At 44.3% G+C, this 17,719-nt stretch overlaps 1 protein-coding gene across 2 annotated transcripts; it reads left to right on the top strand.

Moving 5' to 3' along the window:
• The first annotated feature begins 4,218 nt into the window (after window positions 1-4,218).
• On the top strand, window positions 4,219-11,399 carry LOC136965794 (red-sensitive opsin-like). 2 transcript variants are annotated; one of them, XM_067260032.1, is made up of 7 exons: window positions 4,219-4,242; window positions 9,293-9,371; window positions 9,474-9,770; window positions 9,994-10,162; window positions 10,274-10,439; window positions 10,897-11,136; window positions 11,285-11,399. In XM_067260032.1, exons 1-7 carry the CDS (start codon window positions 4,219-4,221, stop codon window positions 11,381-11,383), a joined length of 1,074 nt encoding a protein of 357 aa, XP_067116133.1. In that variant the 3' UTR covers window positions 11,384-11,399. The 2 variants fall into 2 exon arrangements, with proteins under 2 accessions (XP_067116133.1, XP_067116134.1); XM_067260033.1 differs by lacking the exon at window positions 4,219-4,242 and having other exon boundaries at window positions 9,287-9,371.
• Window positions 11,400-17,719: the final 6,320 nt, after the last annotated feature.

The raw sequence follows: 17,719 nt of genomic DNA, 5'->3' as shown, positions 1-17,719 counted from the left end.
TTTGCCTGTGGAGCGCTGATGGGTATGTACCATTTAACATGTTAAGAGTGTGATGATTCATCTAAACTGACGAGGGTAAACTTCACGTCTCGGAGCTGTAAACAACATTACACCCTGAATCGATGGTGCAGGCAGGAGATGTGCCGTGTGGCATGTTGAAGGGAAGAAAAGGCGGGGTTGACGAGGGAAGCCAGACGCAACCTGAACATCCTGGTTCACGGCATGTGGATGGTGCTAACCAGGAAGTGAGTCAAGTCTCGACCTCTGGACATGAGGACTGCAGCAAGGAAGTGAGTGGATGCACACAAATGATCCCTTATCTGTACCAAATCTGTTTCAACCTCTTGTCTAGACTCCCACACGTACACAGACACACACATACACACACAAACGTACCGAGAACGAGGTGAATTCCCCTCCAAATAGGCATCCTTTTTTACTCTTATATAAGATCAATATTATAAAAGAATTGAGGGGTATTCCCTGATGACTGTTGTCTTTCAGTGCACCACATCTCGCATCCTTTTCATCATCTCCTTTCTCGTCCTTTTCTCCTCTCATCTTCATTTCTCTCTCTTTGTCAGTCGGCAGTCACCTCTGGGCCTGCCAAACACACTGACATCACAATTACACAGAGAACGCTGGAGCGCTCCACGGTCATCCATCACACACGCCTCACACAAACACTCAGCCCTCCCTCCTGTCACGCACACACACACACACTGACACACAGCCACTAGCATGTCGTATGCTAACAGGAAGCTCTGCCTGTTGCGTTGCTGACTCATGCACACACACGCGTACTTTTCCAAGCAGCACAGTCTTTACAATGTACATTCTCTGAGGAGTTTGTTCTCTCTCTTCAACAGAAGCCACAGTGACACGATGGTGAAGAGATGTGATGGTGGGCTGATGTGTGTGTGTGTCTGTTTATGTCTGTGTGTGTCTTTGTGTGTGTGTGTGTGCGTGTGTGTGTGTCTGTGTGTGTCTGTGTATGTCTGTGTGTGTCTTTGAGTGTGTGTGTGTGTGTGTGTGTGTGTGTGTGTGTGTGTGTGTGTGTGTGTGTGTGTGTGTGTGTGTGTGTGTGTGTGTGTGTGTGTGTGTGTGTGTTGTGTGATTGCAATTTCCCCATGCGTTCCCCGGCGAGGTCTCTTGGCCCTGGCACTCAGCAGGCCCCCAGATGATTTGATCTCATGGTGCAGGCACATCCGCCTCTATTAGGCTCTGCCATTGTGGCAGAATTGCTCCGACTTGTCGGGTGATTAACTCAAATGAACAATTAGGCGGCTTGCTGTCATAATAACCCGCCGTATCAGAATAGGCTTGGTGGTTAACTGTTACTGTGAAGGTGCTTCAAATACTAAATGATCCATTCTCATAAATGTCTTTGATGATAATGCAAGCTCTGCCATAGACGTGTATTGAATCACTAAACAATAGCTCGTAGCTGCTGGTAATGGCTTGGTTTAATGCGTGAAGCTGCTGTTCTCCTTTGATATGTGGATACAAACTAGAGTAGTTGTTGAATTCAACTTCAACTTGATGTTGTGCGGCTACATTACCCTTTCCTGAGCACAGGAGTATACTGAGCTTCTCACAGGTTGGGTTGCAGAGGGGTAAGAGCCCTGCTCAGGGGCACACCAGCGATGCTAGCCATCTTCATCAGAGACGCCCCTGTTGGCAGGTGATAGCCCAGCAAGCCCTGACTGCTAACTCTGGGCTTTCCTGTTGGCTTCATCCAAGGGTAAAAAACACCATAATAGGGTGTGTGTGAGTGCGTGCGTGCATCTGTGGGCAGATGTATGTGTGTCAGTGAATGTGCGAGTGTGTGTGAGTGTATGAGTGTGTGTGCCCCAGCCCCAGTCTGTCTCTGACACCCCCAGAGACTCTGCTCTGCGGTCTCAGCCGAGAGCTCCACACACCGCACCTCATCACATCCTGCTATTGGTTCCACTCACATTTCCATGAAGCGTGGACCTCCGCAGTGGGATCGCGCTCCGCTCCTGCAGTGCCCCCGCTCTAGGAGAGCCCCTTCCAGGAAATCCTCCATTGGTTCCACCCAGATTAGAGGTGCCGTGTGTGCCCGACGTGACCAATGTCAGATAGCAGCCAGAGTAATGCTCTCTAATGGCGAGACAAGCTTGTCACTGTTAGCTGTAATGAATACACAATGTGTGCCCAGGGCACAGAGTCATGACCAGCCTGGCGAGAGGGTGTGTGTGGGTGCGTGCGTGTTTGTGTGTGTGTGTGTGTGTGTGTGACAGTGAGAGGTGAATGCCATCCTGGCTGTTCATTGCGCGGATCCTCCTGTCTTCCTTTTTTTCCATCTTCTTTCTTTTCGCTTAGCTGGCGCTCTTTGCAAAGACAAAAAGAAGAAGGGAAAAAAAGGATGGCTTGGGACCGTGGCACCCCTCTGAGGCCGGGGCGTTGAAAGCAGGAATTATAAACACGCGATAAGACTACTCTCGGCTTTCCTAGTGCTTTCTCTGTACATCTGTGGACGCTCCAAGCCAGCTGTTCCTTCCCCCAGAGTCTCCATTTATTAGGTCCCTCAGTTGCGGTTTCTTGCCAAGGAGCAGACATGAGCCTGTGTGTGTGTTTGTGTGTGTGTGTGTGTTTGTGTGTGTGTGTGTGTGTGTGTGTGTGTGTGCATCCATGTGTGTGGCCAAAGGGAATGCTATTGCTATTGTGCTCTGACGTACACTTAAGAGCCTAAACAACAGCGGAACACAAACTCATGCGTGTGTCTGTGTGTGTGTGTGTGTGTGTCTTTTGCAGGCTCCTAAGTGTACGCCAGGGCAGGATATCAATAGCACTCTCTTGTCAGGGCCATTACCTCCAATTCATAAATGGCAGCTCGGCAGAGTGGGGCTGTAAACTGTAATCACGTCCACTAAGTGTAAGCACACACCAGAGTCTATCAGCCTGCTCCACACAAACGAGGCCGAGCCCAGCTGAGCTGAGCCTACCTGATCCCATTACACTCCCACGACAGCAGCCGGACAATTGAAAAATTCTCCATTCTTCTCCATTTCCTGTAAAATGATTCAACGGATGCAGTTGTGCTAGAACATTGGACGACAACAGGCTAGGCCAGGTTAACCTAGGAGGTTAAGGAGAAAATATTAAATTTTGATTGTAAGAAGCCCTCCAACTCTGTCCCCCACTCTCATACACCCCCCCCCCCACACACACACACACACACACACCTCCCAGAGCAGTCAAATAGGCGATCCACATCATCCACACCGGAGCCAATGATGGTCAAATAAAACAGATACTCTCTGTCCTGAGGTCACGCTGGTCAAGCCCAATCTGTGCCCAGCATGCATTGCGTGTTGTAGTCGAGGTAGAAAGAGCTCAGCTCCTCTGGTTAGCACTAGCCAGGATCAATTTTCTCCCCCCTGACATGCCTGTGGCTTTCTCCAAGCCATCGACTTTTCTCTATCGAATTACACCAGGTTCACCCCAGTACTGATCACTCAGATCAGACTGACTGTTAACCAATTTGGTTCCTCTCTTCCACCTGTAGTCTATGCAGGCTTGTGCAGCCTCTGCTGTTAAGCCTGACAGTATAGACATGCATCCCAGATCCAGACTTTCTTCGAAACATTTTAAAATGACAATGTTCCAGTCGCGAAGTGGTCTTCATTTGGGAGCATTGTTCAGTGAGTAGATAATTATGTCCCTGGCGACCGAGGGAGAGATAAGGAGAATATCTGAAATCAATGCGGCGAGATCAAGGTATGTGTGTGTGTGTGTGTTTGTGTGTTTGTGGGGTGGTGGTATAGTGCCCCAAGAGGGTGGTAGTAATCTCACTTTTTCCCCCACTAAAAAAGGCTGAATACAGCTCTTGTAGGATCCATGTTGTGACACACTGATAGTTACAAACAAACACATACATTTCAGTCTGTTGTAAACTTTTTTGGTCGTTTTGCATGATGTCTCCCATCTTAGAAGCTGATGTGTCAAATGCGGCCCACCAAAGCAAAGGCGTGAATCAAAACTACTGTTTGCTTTCCAACCTTGTGTTTCTGGGTCAAAAAGATAGTGTGTGTTGTTGTTTCCCCAGCGGGTGAAAACCTGTGTTCCTCTAAATAGCAAATGGAGAGAATGAGGGAACGTAAGGAAGACCTTTCGAGACGACATTTCCATTTCAATTAATGTATGCTGGGTAATATCAGAGCAGTGGTTTGACTCTGAAGTCTGTAGTTGTAAATGTTAGGGAATTATGGAAATGCAGTCTCAGCAAGGAATTCACAGCCTTTGGCTAGGAAATTACACCGGCACAAAATAATTAAAAGCCATGTCTAATTTAAATACTCGCATCAGAACTCCAAAATATGCCTCAGACCATACAAGTCGGGAAAACGCCACCTACACTGGTTTTGAAATTAGATTACTGTTGGGCGTCTAGGACGACTCACAATGATTGGACGTGTGTATGAATATCAAGAAAAAAATGATGAGACGATGCCTCAGTGGAATTGTGTGTGTGTGTTTGTATGGCCTTCATTGTAAGAGCATAATTGTATACTGTATATACAATACATTCATTGAATTAGTTGTTATGGAAAACGTTTCATATATATTTTATCTGATTTGATAAATCACTGTGCAGCTGTAAGAAACAAGATCACACCCATCCAGAAGTCATTCTTTTTTATAACTACATTTCTCATGTCGTTTATCTCTTAAAGATCTTGACTGATTCAAGCTGGAGGGATATTGAGTAAGTTATTTTTGAAAGCAAAAAGCAAAGATTGTTTTTTACACTTTAGGGAAGACAAAGGGCATCTATCTATGAATATGCATGAATGAACAGGAGTACACATGGTTAGGCACCAGCACACTGTGAAGAGGAGTGAGAGAGTCCTCGGAGACGCGGAGAGCAGCCTGATACTGTAGAACCTACTTAACTCTGTATCAGCCCTGGCAAAACAAGACCAATTACGCAAGCAAACCATTACTTGAAGCCATGGATGATCACAGCGACAGGGTGACAAGTGACAAATTTGACTATATTTGGATACAGTGGGTGGATTTTAACAGGAGCCCTAGTATTTCTCACTCCCCGAGTACACGATGCCCATGTTTAGAGCATGTGTAAGCCCTGATATCAGGTTTGCAATTGGGGTAGAGAGAGTCCGGTTTGAAGAGAAAGGATGGGTGTCTAAAAAGATGGGTGTGCAGCAAATGGGGTGAGGTGAGAGCGATAGGGATAGATAGTGAGTGTGAAGAGAGGATAGCAGGACATTGCGGGGGAGGATGAGCTTGGTAACCGTCCTATTACGAAGCACTGAAGCAGCTCAACGCTATCTCAGCGTTCTCCCCGGCCTGCTGACAAACTCTGATGTATCGAGGCCCACACTCCCCGGGCTTGGATCCAATTACCCCGGCTCCAGACCGGCTTGAGCGGGAATGGAACCCAGGAGTTAGAGGTCTGTCATATGGACCCAGCAGGCTAGCACACCTCCACTCCGTCCATTTAATACCGCTGTCATGGTGACAAGCGGATGGCCAATCCCCCAAACTAAGGTGAGGGCCGTGGAGGAGAAGACTCCAAGATGAAGAAAAGTTCAAACAAAGCCAGAAGGAGGTGGCTCCAGGTTACATATCTCTCCAGACTGTCTACAGGTACAGCTGGTAGGGTTGGTGAGGCTGGTGAGGCTGGGATGTGGGTGAGGTGGTTTGGAGACAAGGTCAGGGTCATCTAGAATGTCCCTGAACCCATCCATGTTTGTGTTGGTTTGGATCTGTCGACAAAAAATACAGCATCTGGATATGAAAACTAGTTTTTTTTACCATTTCAGTAAAGACAGCCCACACTTTGTGGAGATAGAGCTTGATTTGCGGTGATTACCTTTCTGTTTCCAAGCAAACCTAAATCTTGAGCAAACAGAGTGGAAATCTTCCCCACTTCGCCTGTGCGACGCAGCGTAATGAAGAGGAGAGGCTCCGAGGCACATCCTGCCCTGAGCACTCACCGCGTAAACAGGGCAGCATAACCAGACAGAGCGATTCCTTGCGCCGTCCGCCCTCCGCCTCTCCAAGCTCCACGCCATCACCATAGCCGCAGGGTGGCAGCAGGACCGCCAGCAAGCTGGCGGGGGTCGGCGTGAAGGAGGAGGTGGGGGTGCTGGGAGTAGACTGATGCGGGCGTGTCAGCAGGGTCCTGCAAGCCAGAGACCTGGCAGGAAGAGTAATCACAGGCCTATCAGGAGGCCCGAGCTGGCGGCCAAGTCCTCCTAACCAGCACCGATGGAGGGCCAATCAGAAGAGTGGGAGAGTTGGAGAGAAGGAGAGACACAAACATACCAATAAAAAAAGAGAAGGAAAATACACCAACCAGTCTTTGTGGTGCTTTTGGGAAGTACTTTTGTGAGGAATCAAATTTTTCAGAAATTACATGGCTCAGAAATATTGCATATAAGCAGATGAATCTACAAATCTACACATATTTAACCATATATATGACATAAGTGACAGACAACCTACATGTTTCTACATGGCCACACACTGTCTTGAGATCAGGTTGTCAAGTAAATATAACCTAACGTTCACGTAAAACCAACATATCCCAAAAAGTTGGTTTTCACAACTGATATCCATTCACCAACATTTTTAAAAAGCACTCCCTCCTATGTTTTTTTTTTTTGTGGCGCTATTCATTCATGAACGTATCTCAACTGTTCTTACGTAATGGCACCTCTTCCTTCTCAACATGGGAACTGGTAAGATGACAGTGTTTACAGTAAGTTATGATAATTGGCAAACATCAAAATGTTGTCCCATTAGGATACATTTGAAATGAGAGTATCTGAATGTGTTGGATAACGTCAAGACAAAGCTTCCTTAATTGTTAATGAAATGAAAAGAAGGAACGAAAGGTGGATGTTAAATTGCTTTTAAATTACAATTGGTTGGCTTAGTAAACATCAAGTTTAAAAGTAAAACCGAATGCAGACGATCCAGTGATGTGTGTGTGAGCGAGACAGAGAGAGATATACAGAGAGAGAGAGATGCAGAGAGAAAGAGACAGAGAGAGAAATGGAGAGAGACAGAGAGAGACAGAGAGAGAGAAACGGAGAGAGAGAGAGAGAAATTGAGAGAGAGAGAGAGAGAGAGAGAGAGAGAGAGAGAGAGAGAGAGAGAGAGAGAGACTTTATGAATGTTAGGTTTTGTTTAGTAATTGGGACATTTCGTAACACTCAGTCAACAAAGTCTTTAAAATGTTCTACTTTTATACATGTCTATCAAATATTTCCTTGTCAGCTCCACAGGACACTAAAAGGCTTGCTTATGTCCTTATATGGCATTTTATTTCACAAAAGCAGGTAAAGGTCACATTCAGGTCATTACCATAACCATCACCAGGTGTCTGTTCAACTTAGGCACTGAGCCAGCTAATTGAAATTACCTTAATCTGCTAATGATGCCTCTAGTCTAAGCACAAATAAGCGCCATCAACTGGCTTTTCTTTTAACTGGAAAAGGGTGCTGTTCAGGAATTTGAGTTGCTACAAAAGAAATATCTGAGAAACTATTTTAGTTATGAATGTAATTTTACAAGCCAAGTTCCAAAAATATATATGTAAGATTTAGACAATATTCATGTAAAGAATATTGGGTGTCGAGGACTTCTGTACAGTGCTGCACAACAACCAGACTGAATCTCATTCTGACCTGTTACAAATGTATTTATTTTCTATAAACTGGGAGTTACTGTAACACAATTTGTAATTTATTTCGAACTACAAATCGTTCTTATAAGAATTTGAGCATATTGTATTTGAGATTTACAAAATTATTATGAAATTTAAAAGAAGTGTTACAGTGGTATAAGATGTAGCTTTGTGTACTACAGACACATTTCACTTCAAATGGTACAGTTGTACGACTGACTTGACCCCAGACCATGGATTACACTCATTCCACTAAGTCATTACAGGTACATGCGGTTAAATCCTTGCAACACCATTGAGTGAGACCGTAACCATTTCCAACAAGATTACCAGTTCTTTGAAACCTGTTTTGGCAACTAATGTGACCAAAGGGCCTGCTTTAGCATAAGCTGTTTAAAAAATCAGGGTTTTGGACGTAGAGGTGTCCAAGGCATTTGAGTCTTCTAATCCTGGTTTCCTGGTCATTTTTTCTCAGATGTCTCAGCTGTTGTTCTTCTCGTTGCCATAGACAATTTTTATTATTATTATTGCATCGATTAAAGTTCCTTGGGCAAGAAGATTTTAATGTCAAAGACTGAGATGTTGTCGAAAGTATTGTTAGAGGGAATTTTTTACAATTTGATCATTCATTTGAACAGCCACATTTATGCCTGTTTAGATTCATCCAAACATGTTCCAACTTGTAAAAAAAAAACTTACGTAAGGTAGTGTGGTTTCAGACAGTAAAAAGAACTGGTGGATATAAATCCTGCACTGTTTTGTAAAACCTTTGCAACAAGCTCAGGAATGGGAATGCCCAAATGCATTGTACATGAAAATATGTTCTTTGGAAAAGAGGAGAGTATCGAGAGATTCAAATTAGAATATCCACTGTTAAAAAACATCTAAAAGTCTTTGAAGACCACATCAACTAATAGTTATATTTATTGATAACTTTATTAGCGGTTTAGGAACAATTATGTATTGACTTTTTATGTACTTCCTAAATAACATTGTGTAGCACTTTGAACATCTTTCCTGGGGATCTTTACATCTGCCAGTTGAAAGGCAAGTGGTCAAACACCTACAGTTACACTGTGGAAAGACAAGCACATCTCACTAATCAGCCTGTTCAACCAATTTTACCTGAAGCAGACAAATGTGACACTAAGCAGGATTTGCCTTCAACTGATGTCACTGCTTCCGTTTGATTGAGTTACGGTCTCCTGTCTGTATGTGGGTGAGAGAGAAAGGATTTACATTTTGTTCTTACGCATGCAGACTCTAATACATTTAGTGTGAGCCATTCATTCTGTGGTGGGAAACTAGTCACCTAAATTGACCTTAATACAAAGACCCAATCTGTAAATGACGTCATGGATCGTATAAAATACCCCAACTTGAGGCATCCCAACAGGTTGTCTGCACGCAGCAGAAGCTGAAAAGGAGAAAGAACAAGCCCAGCCCAACACACAAGCAAGCGAAAATCAACCAAAAGGTAAAGAAATTATAGTTTTATGAGAATGTCTAGGGCAAATAATGTTTAACATTTCAACCTGAGACTAAAGTAACGTTGTCTTAATCTAGCTTAATCTTTGTTTAGAGATTTATTCCAAAATAGCAATGGAGGCATTTGCAGCCAGGCGATATAATGAAGACACAACCAGAGGGTCTGCCTTCGTTTATACCAACAGCAACCACACAAAAGGTTGGAGAAAGAAAACACAATATTCCATATGTATTCATGTGACTCAAACAATATAAAATGGCTGCTCTCAATTCTCTCTTTTCTCTCTTTTCACTCTCACAGATCCCTTTGAGGGCCCCAACTACCATATCGCTCCACGATGGGTGTACAATCTCTCATCATTGTGGATGATCTTTGTGGTCATCGCATCAGTATTCACCAACGGCCTGGTACTGGTGGCCACAGCTAAATTCAAGAAGCTCCAGCATCCTCTGAACTGGATCTTGGTCAACCTCGCTATTGCCGATCTTGGGGAGACTGTTTTTGCCAGCACCATCAGCGTTTGCAATCAAATATTTGGATACTTCATTCTGGGACATCCCATGTGTATCTTTGAGGGCTACACTGTCTCTACTTGTGGTAAGGTGATCCTGAAAGTAAACTAGGTTAACATTTTGAGATGAAGCATTTGTGACATTTTTAGGTGAACTTAATAGCCTATCCTTTATTGGTGGACAGTCCGATGGATAGAAGTTCGCTTTGCTATTCATTGATCAGTTCATCATAATGCCATGTTTTCCATTGTGTTTTCCATCATGGAATTATAATGCATCCAATCCTGTTTTCCTCTTTTCCTCTGTAGGTATTGCTGCTCTGTGGTCCCTGACTGTGATCTCCTGGGAGAGATGGGTGGTTGTCTGCAAGCCTTTTGGAAATGTCAAGTTTGATGGCAAATGGGCCAGTGCTGGTATTATATTCTCCTGGGTCTGGGCAGCATTCTGGTGTGCTCCCCCCATCTTTGGCTGGAGCAGGTCATTTGTTTTCCTTCAGTCATTTAGGATTTCTGGACATAGCAATTGATCACCAATGTTTAAACGTACGATTTGAATGTATCCTTATATTTCTCTCTCTCTTTTTTAAAGGTATTGGCCCCATGGACTTAAGACCTCCTGCGGACCGGATGTGTTCAGTGGAAGTAGTGACCCTGGAGTGCAGTCCTACATGATTGTTCTGATGGTTACCTGCTGCATACTTCCTCTGGCCATCATCATCCTCTGCTACCTCGCAGTGATGATGGCCATCCGTGAAGTGAGTTACTGCATCTATTTCACGTTTCGCATAATACTTACTGCTAAAGGCCTCCAGGTCAAATGAAACCTTGGTACCTGTTATGTTATCAATACTGAATGACTATACCAAAGCATGCATTTTAAAACAAAATGGTGCTACACTATTACTACTGAGCAAAATGGATGAAGCAGGTCAAGATAGATAGGTGTCAGATAGCTGAATGGTACATATTAGTTAATGTACAACCATACTACACTAATCTGACATTTTGGCTAAGTGACAAGCGTCACACTATGCTATGCATAGATAGATGTTCCAAAGCAGCCAACCACATGGCCAAAGAATAAATCCTTTAAAAACAATAACTGTAGGTTTATACTGTAGATCTTCCACCTACTGAAATCCATTTGAAATGTCAGTTTTCAGTGTCAGTACATCACTGACGTGATGTTTTGACACCTCTCCTTCACCCCAGGTGGCCGCGCAGCAGAAAGACTCTGAGTCGACGCAGAAGGCTGAGAAGGAAGTGAACAGGATGGTTGTTGTGATGATCATCGCATTCATTGTGTGCTGGGGACCGTATACCTTTTTCGCTTGCTTTGCTGCGGCTAACCCTGGGTATGCCTTCCATCCTTTGGCTGCTGCACTCCCTGGCTACTTTGCAAAGAGCGCCACCATCTACAATCCAATTATCTATGTCTTCATGAACCGACAGGTGAGAACTTAAGCTCTTTTCATGAAATGGCTTATACCCCCTTAGTGTGTCATGCTATACTGTGACTGCATGGTCGAAACTGTATTGTCATATCGTTGTTTGTCATGTTATTATTATCATCATTTTATTTTATTTTATTTTTCCCCAGTTCCGTGTTTGCATTTTGCAGCTCTTTGGCAAGCAGGCTGATGATGGTTCTGAAGTGTCTACATCCAAGACTGAAGTTTCCTCTGTTGCACCTGCATAATCCTTTTATCTTTTCATACCTGGCCTGGAAACTGGAGTATTGGAAAAACCAAATGCCAATAATATAGTTTTGTACATTATATACATATGTATATAATTTACAATTTTAAAATGTATTTATTCACACAATTATTGCCAAGCAATAGATAGACATGCAAGTTACAAAAAATATATTAAAAAAAGATGTGTTTAGTTTGTCTGTGTAGTTTGTCTAATAAAGGTGTTCAAATATTTGTTGTTGATCTTTTTCATATTTTTTTTCAACAAATGTATCAAATCCACTTTGATAACTTGGCTTCTCTGGTCTTCAGAATCAACTACTGAAGGGGTAAACTAGTTCACAATTCACTTGATGTATGTTTTTTTTCCAGAAGTTTCAGAGAAGTTTAAAGACAGCATCTTGTTGATGCATCCAAGATACTTTTAAGTAGATATTTTTTGGCTGGAGGCAGAATACTAAAACACAGTGACCTTGAGAGAAACTCAAGGAGTTCAGACATATTGAAGAGGGGAAATTGTCTAGCATCAGAGTTTCTATTATAAAAACTTTATATCACATGCTTTTTGACAGTACTTCATACATCCACAACATGAAATACTATATTCTCTGTTTCAGTAGAATCTTCAATGAAATTAAGCAAAACTGCTTAATTTAATTGAATCACTGATGTATCGCCCTAATATGAATGCTCAAATCATTTAAGGAAGCAACCTTCATTAAAAAGAGTGCAGTCAGCAATGCTTCTTCATTTCCCTCATCGGTTTGTCAGTAACAGTTCTGTATTATCTCCATGTATTAGGAGCATAAGAAAAAGGTATTATACTGGGATAGCTCACCCCCAGAGACGGGGGTGGGAGCTATAATCAGTATGCACCGGAGCTGGCCCACTACCGGCTCACCGGCCATGGCCTTGCAGGTGTCCCCGGGGCATGCTCACCGGGAAAGCACCATCACACATGGAAATGAGGCTGGTGCACAGATCAGTGTAGGTAAGCTTAAAGTTCCCCCCCCCCCCCCCCCCCCGCCAGCATATACACCACCTGCGGAACATCTGCAGGAAACACTGATCCACTCACTAAGACAGGACATCCTCAACCCCTCTGCTTGAATATCTTTTCATGAGTGTCACTACACACACACTTACACATATAAATACTTCCATTATATACGACCCTTTGTTCTGGGCATTCTGTTCGCTAAGAACACCTGTAACTGAAATGGCAGCATGCTTTTTATATTGTTCATTAAAGAAATAGATTGACATTCTGTGACTTTCTGTCTACTTCCCACTGGTTGACTTTTCTAGAACATTCTCCTCCTGCAGCAGAGTAGTGATGCTCAGATATCAGTGACCATACTACATGATTATCTTGTAATATCCGGTCCAGGATATTGTTATCCAACATTCATTATCTCATTCAGGCTGGCCCAAGCCCCAGCTCAAACCCCAGGCCCAGCCTCAGCCCACTCCCTAGCTCCAGAACCAGCTCCCGCCCCCTCCCCAGCCTCTTCCCTAGCCTAAACTCCAGCCCCAGGCCCCATCCTTCAGTTGGGGATAACTCATCATTACTGGAGCTGTAGGCTGAGCACGAAGAACAGACAGGCCCTCAGACAGCGTCAGGGTCTGGGTCAGAACACCTGGCATGTACAGCAGCGCCACAGAGACCCGAGGCTGGGAGGGAGAAGCAGGGGGGGCTTTCTCAGTCGATAGAGAGAGAAGGGAGAAGGCTGCACGCATGGGGGTGTTTGTACTCCAGGTTGTCTCCTTAGTAATGAGAGTAAATGACAGATGTTGCCAACACACTATGAATACATCTTTGAATTACTTGCACACTGCTTGCAAACGATTATAACTTAGTATACTACAGGGTGGGCCATTTCTCCTTAGTATACTACAGAATGGGCCAGGGTGATGAGGAGCAGAGATCTTGTTCCTACCAGTCAGACCACAATCAATAGTAGTCTTTGAACAGTGTTAGGGCTGCTTCTGGCTGTCCTGGTCAAGCCCTGGTTGGGACCGCCCTCTGACTCACCCATCCACACTGTTAAAGCATGACGGATTCATCTTTCCGCCATCCAATCATTAGTCAATCGCTGTGGGTGAAAAAACCTACCGGTACTCGCCTTTAATGAGAATTGAACTCACTTCAATGTACCTGCAGCCAGAAAGGAAGGATGTTGTTCACAGACGGTGAGTCAGAGAGGATATTGGATGGCTATGGCCCAAGTCCACACCAGACATGAAGGATCTCTGTATGTGTACACAGAAACTGAGCACGGTGCATGACATACACTGGCATCAGACACAGCTTTGTGGAAGGATAGTTTCTCTCATCATAACACATAAGTGTGTGTGTGTGTGTGTGTGTGTGTGTGTGTGGACACCTTCCTGTCTGCCTCTCTGGCTGGTTCTGTGCATGTGTGTGCACCTTGCAACCACAGATCCTTCAACTTTTCCTCCTCCGCAATCCAGGAAATGACACAGCCGCAGTAAATGTCCATTCTTTCTGTTCATCCATGACACCCTCATCCCACTGGCACGTATCGGGGTTGGATCCAGGACATCATGAAAAACGTAGGCTGTGCATGTGGATCTCATAAACATCCAAGAGGTTCCAACAAATCGTACTCCGCTCCAATGGCTCTTTAATTGATCGCATTATCTGCACAATTTAACATTCCCAACTTCCTGTTTCTCACTTAACCACAGCTAAGTAAATATTTCCAATGGCATTGTCAAGATATAAATAGTTGTCACAATTGGCTACAATGTCCAAATGGTGACGGCTTGAAGACATGAATAACACTGTATGACACATGCATAGAATTTGGGGAAGAATCTGGATGGACATGAGTCTTTACTCTGTGTAATAAAGTTGTAGATACATTTTGGTTTCAAGTGTAGAGTCTAGTGCTGGGAGACTGGTCCAGCTCCTGTCTAAGTGGTCAGTGCCCTCTCTGGGCCCACGCCAGGAGCCATGCTCAGGCTGGAACAAGGCCCTGCCTGGGGCTCTGCAAGTGCCCCTCTGTCCGAACCCAGACCCCTCCCAAACCCCCGCTCACGCACACCTCCAGCAGTAAGCTTTGTGGAGCTGGGAGGACAAGTATAAAACATGACAGTATTGGCAGGTCCCCAGATAGCTGGCCTGGCTTGGCCTTCCCTGGGTGTTAGGATTCATAATGGCTCTGTACACTTCCATCAAATGTGTATTGAGCGCTTGTGACACATGAAACTGGCTGGCCATGATGAGAAATAACCACTGTCAGTTTCCATCTGTGCTTCAGAAGGTTTAAGCGCCGACCGAAGCAAAGAGAAAGACAGTCAGTCGCACCGGAGTAAAGGAGGGGGTAGAGAGGAGACTAGCACACGAGACGCAACATTTCAACACTGCTCACAAACACACACGGCCAAGCACACACACACATAAATAACTTTTGTTTCAGCATGAAAATCTGTTAAGTTGAAGTCAAACATGAATATTTTAATCCCTTTCTTTTTCTTATTTCTTTTCTTAAAGTGGAAGTAATGTGATTTGTGGGATGAGCCTGTCACAGTGTGTTTCTGTCCGGGGGTGAAATAGGGGCAGGATATTCCAGGTAGCCCTCGTTGTTAGCTGATTGTTAGCCTGAGAATCAGGGCCCGGGCCCCCGCGGTGCCCCGGAAGACAGAGTTCTACATGGTGGCTTATCAGGAACGTGTGGTGCCTTCCAATGACATCATCAGTACCGCACCTGACAGGACAAGTCTGTACCATGGAACAAATTGGACACACACACATTTATACACGTACTTATTCACACACACACACATAGTCCTTCTCGATTGGCGGTGATGACAAACCACAGTTGATGTCAGAATCAAGAATTGCATGTGTCAGCCTGTTAAGAAGTTATGTTTTGCCCAAAGTAATTTCGTTGGCAGGATGGGGAAGTGTGTGTGTTCTCCTTTCGTTTCCTTCAGTCCTTACACCGAGCCCTCTGTCCCTCATTATCTGACTCAGTCATTCTGTAGTGAGTAACAGCTCTCCTTCCTCACCATCTATGTTGTTCTCTCTCTCTGTCTCTGTCTGTCAATCGCTCTCCCTCTCTCTTCCTCTCCCTCCCTCCCTCCCCCTCTCTCTCTCCGTCATATTCAGGTGCACTGGGCGAAACGGTGTCTCCGCGTCTCCTGATTGGAGCCCTCCCAAGGGGAGCCGAGAGGGGGGAGGTTCAGGGCCCCACACAATTAAAGCCGGCCCTGTTTTAATGAGGAGCCTGTTTATTAAGTCCACACAGGGACCCGGTGCAAGTGCTTAGCATTTGCTCTCTAATTAGGAAAGCTAAACAGTCCCTCTCACTGAAGATCAACCATTAGGCAGAGGATTGGGTGCCACTGTGTTTGTGTGCTGGGTGCAGATAGCTGTGCAAATGACAGCGGCGAGAGAGAGGAAGAGAGAGCAGGGCTGTGGTCAGAAAGAAGGACAGAAAGAAATGAGAAAGGGAAAGGTCAGTGGGAGGAAGAGTGATAAAACTATGTCTTTCATTGATCCGGCTGACAATGTGATAAACCACTCAAGTGTCTCTAATAATACTGACTAATGGGGTGTGAGCAGGCTTTTGTGGGGGGAAAGTGTCAAAATAATAGTAACATTAGCAGCACTCACTGTACCAAGCTGCCACCTAGTGGCGAGTTGGAATACAGCAGGGACAAACACATGCAAACAAATGATTATAAATTAAAAAAACTGAATTCAATACCTCAGACCAGGACACACTTGTCATTCTGAAACAACAATTACTATCCACGCTATTATCCTGGGAGTGGAAATGAATCCGCCATGGGGAGAGAAGGGACATCACCTGTGCAATCACCTTCCTGAGACCCTGCTATTGTTCCGATGTCTGGATAACAAGATACAGGAAATGACTCGGCTATAGCAACCATCGTACCAGCAAGAGACCAGACACACCCTCGCTTCGTCCAGAGGTCTCAACATGAACTAATCATAATCACTCAGATGTAATGATCATCTACACTATGTTCTTTTTCCCCCATTAAGCCCAATTGTGCTTGTGCTCAGTAACGCTAGGAAAACACAGCTCTTACAAGATAAAGGCCTGTGATAAATAACAAATGAAAATGTAGCTGCAAGCAGCAATGGAGGGGCCAAGCAGTCCAGAGCAGGACATGGCCTCCATGGCAACAAGCAGGTCACAACGAGCTATTGCACTCATGTGACACACACAGTTCGTTTGAAATATCTGTTTCTGCTCAGAAAAAGTTATCATGAATAAAAAAAATTAAAAGAAGTGGCTGTGACCTATAGCACCACCTACCGTCGAATATGGGTCCTTTGTGGTGTGGGAGTTATACTTGGCCTGTACTTATAACGTGCAGTAACTTTATTAGCTTCTTGGCTTTGGTCAAATATATTGTTCGATACACCAAGGTGATTCCAAATTAGATTTGCTGTAACTGACAAACAATTTAAAAAATCCATCAGATAACGTTTGTGAGACCAAAATCTATTTATATAACAAACACAAAACAAAAAAAATCTTACTGTAGTCTGGATGTATACATTGTTGATTTGATAAACAAGTCAATTCAAGAAGTGGTGAGTGGAACATGTCTTTTCATGGCAGCAGTGGTTGAGAATCTACAATTAGCAAAGTTACATAGTGTATCATTTTGGCCATCATGCAACAGCTGTATAGTAGCTTATATGATCTGTTTCTTTGTACTGCGCTGTTCCTAGGTCTTGATTAGGATATCGTCAACACAAAGCTGTGTAGTTGCACTCTGTAGGAATCTTTCATGTAGAAACCGGTAGAGTATTCATTCCTAATGCGTCATTTAGACCCATGTGCAACGCATATCACATCTCAACTATTGCTATCGGATAACTTAACAATAAAAAAACAATTGTCCCACATTTGTGTCGATTATGTGAGTAAAAGTAGTCCTAATGTATGTAAATTATACTGAGCCATTGCGTCGCGGTCACACCTCTTCCTACAGCAAATCCGATACGGCGGTTCCCATGGGATACCAGAGGAACAAACTTTTCATCTAATTAGTGCAACCAGAGCCCGTCTACGGAGAGCCTGTCCACTCCCTATTAATGCACCCCCTGCTAACCCTGACTAGGAAGGTGTCACTTGCCTGAAACTTACTGTGGTTACTCATACTAGTGCCCTCAGTGTGCAGTAAGAATCATTTGATGCTGGGATATACAGAGCAGACAATAGAGGGGGGTGCATTTCACGACAGGCTTAATGCACCCCCTGCTAACCCTGACTAGGAAGGTGTCACTTGCCTGACACTTACTGTGGTTACTCATACTAGTGCCCTCA

The sequence above is a fragment of the Osmerus mordax genome, chromosome 22 (genome assembly GCF_038355195.1).
Source record: "Osmerus mordax isolate fOsmMor3 chromosome 22, fOsmMor3.pri, whole genome shotgun sequence".
In the NCBI taxonomy this organism is placed as follows: Eukaryota; Metazoa; Chordata; class Actinopteri; order Osmeriformes; family Osmeridae; genus Osmerus; species Osmerus mordax.
This window is presented reverse-complemented; position numbering and strand designations above follow the sequence as displayed.